Source organism: Telopea speciosissima, chromosome 7 (assembly GCF_018873765.1).
Source record: "Telopea speciosissima isolate NSW1024214 ecotype Mountain lineage chromosome 7, Tspe_v1, whole genome shotgun sequence".
Taxonomy (NCBI): Eukaryota; Viridiplantae; Streptophyta; class Magnoliopsida; order Proteales; family Proteaceae; genus Telopea; species Telopea speciosissima.
The window spans coordinates 53,453,949-53,464,933 of record NC_057922.1 but is presented as its reverse complement, the minus strand read 5'-3'; the positions used below and the strand labels follow the sequence as shown (position 1 = coordinate 53,464,933).

Sequence of the window (10,985 nt, the reverse complement as noted above, 5' to 3'; positions counted from 1 at the left end):
CAAGCTCACCCCCACTAATTATCTCCTTTGGAAGACTCAACTGGAGCCCTTTCTTCAAGGGCAAAACCTCTACAGATATGTTGATGGCATCTATCCCTGCCCAACCGATGACATTGATGCCTCTCTTTGGCGCCAACAGGATGCTCTACTTCGATCATTGCTTATTGTCTCTCTCTCTGAGGACGTTGTTCCTCTTGCAATTGGCAAACTCACCAGTCATGACTTCTGGACAACTCTACAAACTGCTTTTGGCTCTCCTTCTCAAACTAGGCTGATGGTCCTTCACATTGGCCTCAAGGACTCTATGCAACAACCTGATGAGATGGTCCTTGTTTTTCTTCCCCGCCTTAAAACTATAGCGGATGAACTTGCTGCAGCCGGTCAACCCATCACGGATGAGAACTTCAATTTACATGTATATCGAGCTTTGAAGGCGGAACTCAAGGACATTGTTCCTTCATTGCTCACAAGGACTGAACCCCTTCCCTTTGCTGAACTCCACTCGTTGCTGTTGAGCCACGAATTTCTGAAGGGCTCCTTTCTTCATCCCCCTGCAACCGTGGTCACTGTTCCCACTGCCCATCTCACCTCCAAGGATTCCCCCGATGCCTAGATCTCTCATTTTGGTCGTGGGTCTTCCCGTGGACGATGGGGCTGTGGTTCTGGCCGCTTTTCAAGAAGGCGTGGTCAAGGCCGAATGTGGTGCTCCCTTTGTCGCCGCAATAATCATTCCAATGCGAACTGTTACTATCGTCAACGTGGATCCCCCGTTGCCCATTACACATCCCCCAACCCCTTTCTCCACAACCCCTCTCCCTTCCCTACCCCCCCCCCCCCCTTCTGCCATAGTTTTAAGGCGGCGAAGAAAAACAGAGACCGTCTCATTAGGTTGTTGCATAGAGTCCTTGAGGCTAATGTGAAGGGCCATCAGCCTAGTTTGAGGAGAGCCAAAAGCAGTTTGTAAAGTTGTCCAGAGGTCATGATTGGTCAGTTTGCCAATTGCAAGAGGAACAACATCCTCAGAGAGAGAGGCAATGAGCAATGATCGAAGTAGAGCATCCTATTGGTGCCAAAGAGAGGCATCAGTGCCATCGGTTGGGCAGGGATAGGTGCCATCAACATATCTGTAGAGGTTTTGCCCTTGAAGAAAGGGCTCCAGTTGAGTCTTCCAAAGGAGATAATTAGTGGGGGTGAGCTTGAGAGAGAGAAGGTGATGGGCGGATGTGGAAGATGGAGTAGAAAGGATGGTGGTAGGAGACATGGTGGTGAGTGCTCCAGATGTGGGGATTTGGTCAGCCATGGAGGAGGGAGAAGAGAAGATGGAGAGAAAGGTGAAAAATGAGAGACTAGAGAGGGGGGAACGGTTGAAAGAGGGAGGGAGTGGGTGGGTCTATTTTAGGTGTTAGCCTAGAAGTGGCTCATGATACCATAATAAACTAGGATATGATTGAATGTAATTTCCCTTGTTGATTGTATTGGATATTACATAATATATAGGTGTAGAGTTTACATAGATAGCTTAATCTATGTTAGGTATGTATAATACACACAATGGATTACAAAAGATTATAATTGATTCTTCTCAATTAGATGAGGTGGAAGATAAGACTAAATATTGGGTTCCCAAGTTTAGGAGGGAATCCAATATTTGGTCAATGCGCCCCCTCAAGTGGAAGGTCCTGCGCATCAGAGCTTCAACTTGTCACGGAGAAATTGGAACCGGGCCATTGCTAGGGCCTTGGTGAGAATGTCGGCGAGTTGATCCTTAGTGGAGATGAATTGGACCAGTAACTCGCGTTTGGCGACTCGATCCCAGACGAAATGGAAATCAATTTCCACATGCCTGGTCCGAGTGTGAAACATCGGATTGGCGGAGAGATATGTGGCACCAATGTTGTCGCACCACAGGATGGGTGGACCAGATAATGGAATGCCAAGCTCTGTGAATAAGGATTGAAGCCATATCAGCTCAGCAGCTGCATCTGCCAAGGCCTTGTATTCGGCTTCGGTGGAAGAGCGTGCGACAATGCGTTGTTTGCGTGATATCATTGAGATGAGGTTGGTACCAAGAAAGATTGCAAATCCACCAGTCGATTTCCTGTCATCACCACAGCCAGCCCAATCAGCATCACTGAAGGCTTGTAACCGGAGATCAGAGTGGCGATCTATCAATAGACCATGGGACTGGGTGCCCTTGAGATAGCGAAGAATCCGCTTGACCAACATCCAATGATTCTTAGATGGGGCTTGCATATATTGGTAGGTCTTATTCACTGCAAAGGCCACATCTGGTCCGGTCAATGTAACATATTGAAACATGCCAATAATAGACCGATAGAGTGTGGGATCGGTCATAGGAGAGCCAGAGGTTGCTGTAAGGGCCATTGAAGTGGCCATTGGTGTCTGTAGAGGCTTGCAATCTGTCATACCGGCCTTAGTCAATAAATCGCTAATATAACGAGATTAGCAAAGGAGACCCTGGGCATGGGGGAGAGCCTCAATGTCGAGAAAGAAGTGTAATGGGCCCAAGTCCTTGATTGCAAATTCCGCCACTAGTTGCTGGAGAAGGGCAGATATATGATTTGGGGAATTCCTGGTGACGACTATGTCATCAACATAAATAAGAACAAATATGATGTTGGTACCCTGCCGATAAATGAACAGAGAGGGATCCAAGAAGGAACTGAGAGAGGCGTGTGAACCAAGCCCTTGGATCCTGTTTGAGCCCATATAGAGACTTCAATAATTTACATACATGATTGGGCTTAGCTGGATCAACAAGACCCGGGGGTTGAGACATGTAGACCTCTTCTTGTAGGACGCCATGTAAGAAGGTGTTGTGAACATCCAATTGGCGTATGGGCCAACCATTAGAGATAGCTAGAGATAAAATGGTCCAAATGGTTGTGGGCTTGACAACCGGACTGCAGGTTTCAGTGTAATCAAGCCCAGGCTGTTGATGATAGCCCTTTGCAACAAGGCGGGCTTTATATCGCTCAACAGATCCATCTGCTTTCCGCTTGACCCAATACACCCATTTGCAGCCCACAATATTCGTAGATGGGGGAGGGGGTGGTACAGGGTCCCAAGTGCCATTTTTTAAAAGGGCATTAAATTCCTCCGTCATCGTCGTTTGCCATTCCGAAATCTTGTTCGCCTGAGTGAAACAAGTGGGCTCAATGGTGGAGGGGGTGGTGGTAGATAGGGCGGTGGGAGTGGTGTTGAGGTAACTGTCATGGAGAGACCTGGTGCGCCTTCTGGGGGAGGGGGAGGTGTTCGGTTGGGAGGGGGGGAAGGGGGATGTGGGCTCGGTTGAGGTGGTGATGGGTATGGGCTCAGTTGGGGTGGGGGTGGGTATGGGCTTGGTTGGGGAGGGGTTGGGGTCGGTTGAGTGAGGAGAGGATGGTTATCTTGAGGAGATGGTGGAAGGGAGTGGGTAATGATGGTAAGTTGTTGGGAGCAATTGCCCAAGGAGGTGATGGTAGAGGTGCCGGTGAGGGTGTGGGGGAGGAGAACTTTGTGACAAAAGGAAACTCAGATTCATGAAACCGGACATGCTGAGCTATATATATTTTATTGGTAGATCGGTCATTTTATGTTTCAACCATTCAGACCATTTTATCTCTAGCTATCTCTAATGGTTGGCACATACGTCAATTGGATGTTCACAATGCCTTCTTACATGGTGTCCTACAAGAAGAGGTCTACATGTCTCAACCTCCGGGTTTTGTTGATCCATCCAAACCCAATCATGTTTTGTATTATTGAAGTCTCTATATGGGCTCAAACAGGCTCCAAGGGCTTGGTTCACACGCCTTTCTCAGTTCCTTCTTAGCATTGGCTACAGGGCCTTGCAAACGGATCCCTCTCTGTTCATTTATCGGCAGGGTACCAACATCATATTTGTTCTTATTTATGTTGATGACATAGTCGTCACCGGGAATTCCCCAGGTCATATATCCGCCCTTCTCTAGCAACTAGCGGCGGAATTTGTAATCAAGGACTTGGGCCCGTTACACTTCTTTCTCGGCATTGAGGCTCTCCCCCATGCCCAAGGTCTCCTTCTTTGCCAATCTCGTTATATTGGCGATTTATTAACTAAGGCTGGTATGACAGACTACGAGCCTCTATAGACACCAATGGTCACTTCAATGGCCCTTACAGCTACCTCTGGCTCTCCTATGGCTGATCCCACACTCTATTGGTCTATTGTTGGCGTGTTTCAATATGTTACATTGACCGGACCAGATGTGGCCTTTGCAGTGAATAAGGCCTACCAATATATGCACGCCCCAACTGAGAATCATTGGATGTTGGTCAAGCAGATTCTTCGCTATCTCAAGGGCACCCAGTCCCATGGTCTATTGATAGATCACCACTCTGATCTCCGGTTACAAGCCTTCAGTGATGCTGATTGGGCTGGCTGTGGTGATGACAGGAAATCGACCGGTGGATTTGCAATCTTTCTTGGTACCAACCTCATCTGATGAATATCACGCAAACAATGCACTGTCACACGTTCTTCCACCGAAGCCAAATACAAGGCCCTGGTAGATGCGGCTGCTGAGATGATATGGCTTCAATCCTTATTCACAGAGCTTGGCATTCCATTATCTGGTCCACCCATCCTGTGGTGCGACAACATTGGCGCCACATATCTCTCCGCCAATCCGGTGTTTCACGCTCGGACCAAGCATATTGAAATTGATTTCCATTTTGTCCGGGATCGAGTTCGCCAAACGCGAGTTATTGGTCCAATTCATCTCCACGAAGGATCAGCTCACTGACATTCTCACCAAGGCCCTAGGGCCCAGTTCCAATTTCTCCATGACAAGTTGAAGATCCGATGCGTAGGACCTTCCACTTGAGGGGGCGTATTGACCAAATATTGGATTCTCTCACAAACTTGGGAACCCAATATTTGGTCTTATCTTCCACCCCATCTAATTGAGAAGAATCAATTACAATCTTTTGTAATCCATTGTGTGTATTGTAAATACTTAACATCGATTAAGCTATCTATGTAAACTCTACACCTATATATTATGTAATATCCAATACAATCAATCAAGGGAAATTACATTTAATCATTTCCTAGTTTATTAATCCATAACCTTTTTTTATTTTTTTTATTTTTTCAGTTTTTTATTTTTATTCCAAAAAAAAAAAAAAAAAAAAAAAAAAAAAAGACCAGCGAGTTCAAAGTTGGACGTACTAAAAGTCTTTGGGAAGCAAGCCTTTGAATGGTTTGGAAAATTACTAAGTGGGTTCCCTATGGGCCGCCTAGGAGTTGAAAAATGGCCTAAAACTACCAATCTTTTTGAAACTCCATTTTAAAGAAAATTTTCCTAGCTATTATCACAAAACATAATTATGGAATTGTCACAGTTATTTTTTATTTAACATCACTGAGCTTCTTATTGTTAAGTGACACTAGTTTGATGCTTAAAATCCAAAAGCAAGGAAGTTTTGGGCCATTTTTCAGCATTCAGGATTGCTAACAGAAGGATCTTTGGAGCTTCGGTGCCGAAAATTTCTCTGCTTTGTGTTGGTCCCCAAGGCCGTATCTGGTTAAATACTGAATAGGCTAGACGAACCTGTAAATCAATTTAGCATCTTAGGTGAAACATTTGCAGTTGCTGTCCTAGTATTGCAAAGTGTGAAAGTAGCAGGCTTATGGGGATCCTTTAAAAACTAATTAGCCTCATTGGATGATTATCATGATTCTTTTCTCAGGTGGCTTCTTATTATATTTACTGCCATTAGAAAATGACCAAGGCAATGGATAAAAGCATGAAACGGCTAAATTTTGACTGAGATTGATAACTGATATGATTCATCAATTACTTATTTGGCAGGGTTTTTTTTTTGTTTTTTCAAATGATTAGTTTTTAAGTTAACCATGCCAGAAGTTGATAGTCAACAACATTGCAGGAGGCATACCACTTCCCATTTTGATGAAAGAGGGGAGGCCCTCTCTCAGGTTTTAGGTATCTCATGTTTGAAATATTATGTTTGGATTTCTTGTTAGCCGGTTGTGTTTAAGAGTGAAGATGTTTTCAACTTCACCCCTGATTAGTTCTCTCATCTCCATCTCATGCTTCTACTTCCATCCCGCTCCATTTGAGCAAAATCCCCACATCCAACATCTCTCTTCACCCCCAGCCCCACCCCCTTACATAACTGTTCTTCCTCCCCAACCTCCCACCCCTGCTACACCCTCTTTGCACTCCTGACCCACCTCTCTCTACAACCCCCGCCCCGCCCCACCCCACCTCCTGCAAAAGAACCTGGAAGGTATACCTAATGGTATTAGGGTAATAAGGAATGTGAAAAGCCTTCTTGGATTTCCATTCATTGAGAGTCCAATTCGATGACGACGGGTTGGCCATGTGAATGACGTAGACAATGTGGGGCTTTAGGTGGAGCTTTGTAGAGCCTAGTGGAGGGATGTCTTTGGGGCGATGAGATTGCTTGCACCGACGAGCACCATTGTTGTTGGAACCAGAGCTCTGCTTTTGGAGGATTGGAGGTGATGCTACAATTATCAACTATCTTTGGTTTTGCCTGAGAAATGAACTATACTACTGTAGGGGGGTGGGGGAGGAAGAATAGAGGAGGTTGGGGGGGGGGGGAGATTTTGGTGTGGGAGTTAGGTGGGCATGGGGTGCGAGCAGAGGGCCAATGGCCGGAGATGAGTGTGGGGGTGGGAGTGGATGGTGGTAGATCAGAGAACTGCGCAAAGATAAAGTTGGAAAATTTTTAATCTTAAACAGACCTGGCTAATAAGGAAACCGAAACATATTATTTTCAAACATGAGGTATCTCAAACATAGTTTTATTAAATGTTAGGTATCTAAATTACTCCTCTTTTTTTTCCAAGGAAGAAGCAAAGAATTGATAAAAATGTCTTTAAATAGGATTTACACTCGCAAAATTCTTTCTCCTAAATGCTTCTCTAGAGAGAGCATTCTTGAGAACATCGGGGATAACATAAAACTGATGAACCTTCCCTCCTATACTGGCCTGCAGTGTAGACAAAATGTGTGTACGCCTATTAACGAAATAGGAAAACACAAAATGATGTTTGAGATTAAAAAAAAAAAAAAAACAAGATCTGCTGCTTTCCCATGGAGCTAGGTTATATGTCAAAAGCAATTCTTCTATCCGTAGAGGTTAAAACCATTCCCTACCTACCATTGATAGAAACATGAAAATTGTGGATTTTGCTCTCTTGAGTATGTAGTGTTCTCTTTGCAAGAGAGAACTTGTAAATCAAACTCCATTAAAAAGTTGAAACTTAGACATGTGATGAATCTTGGATCTACTTGTCCACAAAATTTTAGTCTCATATAAGCAGTCAAACGACAATAAATATGAGATCATAAAATGGGTGAATTGCACTTGCGTTTGGGTATCCACAACTATGGTTCCTCGTGTTATACATCTATATATACTGGGGTCGTGAGCTCAAGCAGTGGGAACATGGATTAACAGCTGATGACGAAGTCACTAAACTACCCTAATTTTCTATATCTTTTTGAAGCAACGATTACGTCTTGGCATTTTAAAAATTTTCATTTGGATCATGGCTGTTATTTAGCATTGTAAATTGTGGCAAACAACTTTGCTCAAAAACCCTGATAGCCTCTTACTAGGATGGCTGAACAACTTTGCTCAAAAAGTCGTGGCTTACCATCACTACTTTTTGTATGATCAAGATACTGTAAATTCCCTGTTTATTCCTTAGTTTTAATATATATTTTCTTTCATCAAAAAAAATAAATAAAAATTTGTGGCAACCATAATGGGGCAAAGTACTTTATAACCATCAAAAGTTGTTGAAATATTTTATGATTCAACTTTTGCATTTAGCCCGTTTAAATATTTGATCTGGATCATGTCTTTTCATTTAATATTTTAAATCATTGCGATTACGATCGTATAGTCTGATCTAAAACCAAACAATTAAAGCTTTTGAAAGATTTCCATTGGAAAGATAAATTTAAAATAATCATATTTTAACTTTTATAAACCTTTTATTTGGACGATGGCCATTCATTTAGCATCATAAATCATGACAATCATGACAATCATAAAGTATTGGACAACTTTTCAATAATGGCAAACCCTGGTTTAAAAAATTTCTAGAAGATTATTCTTTTATTTAGTAAATAGTAGAAAATCAATGAAACTTCTGTAGATATATAAATCTTTTGAATAAAATTATTTTTTGGGTAATTTACATATATCATCCTGAGGTATCACGAAAGTATAATTATATTTCCCAGTTTTGAAAAATTTTACATACCCCTTGAGGTTCATAAACGTTAACATATATACTCATTCCATCAGTTTATGACTAACAATGTTAAAATATGAGGTGAGCTGACAAAATTACCCTTGCAAAAAATAAAAAAAAATAAAAAAAAAAACTGCAAACTCATCTTCCCCAAATCGTTTGGGGAATTTGGGGAAGAAGATGGGTTGCAGTTATCTTTGTAGGGAACACAATGGAATCCATCTGTCTCAGACAGTTCTGAAATTCCAGATTTTTTGTCGTCTAGAACTGCTGGATCGATCCAAACCATTACAGGACCTTTTATTCCTTGCATAACAAGTTCAAACAATGACCCACCGATCTCTCTCTCTGCAACAACAGGAGCTGAAGAAGAGAGAAATGGGGTTTCTTGATCCAAGTTCCAATGTTTTTGAAGCTCCCAAAAAGACCCTAACCCTAATACACTTTAACGAACTCCTTAATCTCTTCAAATGCCAGCAGGAATACATGAATTTCTTCTTCCAGAACCTCAACCTCTCTCAACCTCTTTCCTTCACTCGGACTCTATTGAACGCCAAAGGTACTAGCTTCTTCACCGGCGTTGGCAAATCTGGTTTCGTTGCTCAGAAGATCTCTCAGACCCTCATCTCTCTCGGCATTCGATTGGGTTTCTTGTCCCCTCTCAATGCTCTTCATGGAGATATTGGCATTTTATGCAATTCAGATCTCCTGGTTCTCTTAAGTAAGTCTGGGAACACTGAGGAACTTTACGAGGGAGTTTTTTTTTTGTTTTGTTGTGATTCCCTATTAGCTGTTTGATTTTAGTTCTTGCTTTGAAGTTCCCTTTTTCTTCTGGGTGTGTTAATTGTGTGATGGTCTTAGTGGGCTTGTATTTCAGAGCTGTCTGAGACAGATGGAGTCCATGGTGTTCCCTAAGGATACCTGCAACTCATCTTTCCCAAACGATTTGGGGAAGATGAGTTGCAGGTTTTTATTTGTTTCTTTTTTGCAAGAGCAATTTTGTCAGTTCACCTCATATTTTTAACATTGTTAGTCATAAACTGATGGAATGAGTGTATATGTTAACGCTTGTGAAACTTGGGGGGGTACGCAAAATTTTTCAAAACTGAGAGGTATAATTATACTTTCGTGATACCTCAGGAGTGGTATGTGTAAATTACCCAAAAACTTAAAAAATCACAGATTTGTGGAAATCTTGGCTTCTTGTTCTCCATTCCAATTTCTAGTATTTTGTCTGATTTCGATATGATTTGAATTGGAATCAATGGAGGTCAATACGATGTTCTATTCTAGGTTTTTAAACTTTGTGGCAAACACTATAGTACACTCTGATGTATGATCAGAGTCATCAGACCATCAAAAGCATTTGATCGTCCAATCAATGTTTTGATCATTTGATGGAGGATCAAATGAATGATTTCAATGATTATAATTTTTCATTTAGTAAAGCTTAGTGGGTTATATGATTTAAAACACAAATTGAACGACCATGATTCAATTCAAAATTTGAAAAATGTTAAAACATGTTAGTTGAATGGTATCCTTCCAATTGTTATCTTTTAAAAGATGCAAAAATTGGGAAAAATTTGGTCATTTCATTTTAAAGAACTTGAGCTGTAATTCCCCTGCTTCCTTTTGTTTTGTTTTGTTTTTTTTTTTTTTTGTCATTTTTTCTTTTCTTTCTTATGCTCTCTTGGAAACTTTGTTTTAGAAAAAAAAAATATGGACTGATGTTGTCTGTGCCGCAACGCAGCCTGTGGCCAAACACATGGGTCTGCCATTTAGGGGGGCAGGGTGGTCATTTGGCCCACCCCCATGTGTCTGGGCGCAGCCTGCTCCCCAGGCAAATAGAACATATGGCCAAAAAATATATACAAGATTCACATGGGACTTCAACCACTACCCTTCCTCTTTTAATCATATGTGACCATTTTCTAATTGAAAATGAATTGCGTTTTTTACAGAAAACTTACCAATAGTTAGCAAAAACAGGAATGACAAAAAAAAAAAAAAGGGAAACGGTTGGTGCGGATTTTAAATGGTAAAAACTTGCAAACGGATGGCCAAATCGGTACAAAAACAGAGAATAGTGAAAAAGGGAAAATAAACGGTAAGTGTTTTAGGCGTTTATATTTAAAAAAAAAAAAAATAGTACTATTCTCATATAATTTGAGGAATTTTTATTTGAAATACATACTTCTAATGTTCAAAACAACTGTAACATCCAAAATTAATCTATATATATTCCACAACCCATTGTAAGTTCCAAGACATGACATCTAATATCATCCAAAATCAATTCCCAAATTCATACACCATAATGTCCAAAGTTGAGCAATGTGGCTTGACTATGGTGTTGCTCGTTGTTGTCAACACTGCCAACACACTCATGGAGTGATGCATGTTTAGTTGGATTGGGGAATCATCGCTTTAGAAACCCTTTTTAGTAGATGCATCAGTTTGTAGCTCAATTTCGAGATCCGTGCGTTAACCTTGAGTTGAAGTGATACAATGAGAATTGTAACCCTTTGAGTCATCTTTATGTCAATAAAAGAATAAGGCCGATCAGAGTTCAACAAAGAGAAGGGGATGTAGCTCAGATGGTAGAGCGTTCGCTTAGCATGCGAGAGGTACGGGGATCGATACCCCGCATCTCCATTTCATTTCAAACATTTTTGTTTTT

General features: G+C 41.6%; 1 protein-coding gene and 1 non-coding gene across 2 annotated transcripts; both read left to right on the top strand.

Annotated features, from left to right (window-relative positions):
• Positions 1-4,139: 4,139 nt before the first annotated feature.
• Positions 4,140-4,487, top strand: LOC122668685 (uncharacterized mitochondrial protein AtMg00810-like). The gene has a single exon (XM_043865220.1). It carries the CDS (start codon positions 4,140-4,142, stop codon positions 4,485-4,487), a length of 348 nt encoding a protein of 115 aa, XP_043721155.1.
• Positions 4,488-10,887: 6,400 nt separating this feature from the next.
• TRNAA-AGC lies at positions 10,888-10,960 on the top strand. The gene has a single exon. It is a non-coding gene; the product is annotated as a tRNA-Ala (tRNA).
• The last annotated feature ends 25 nt before the right edge of the window (positions 10,961-10,985 follow it).

Excerpts from the sequence above, each read along its gene's own strand:
- LOC122668685 (XM_043865220.1), top strand. The coding sequence starts at position 4,140 with ATGGTCACTTCAATGGCCCTTACAGCTACCTCTGGCTCTCCTATGGCT.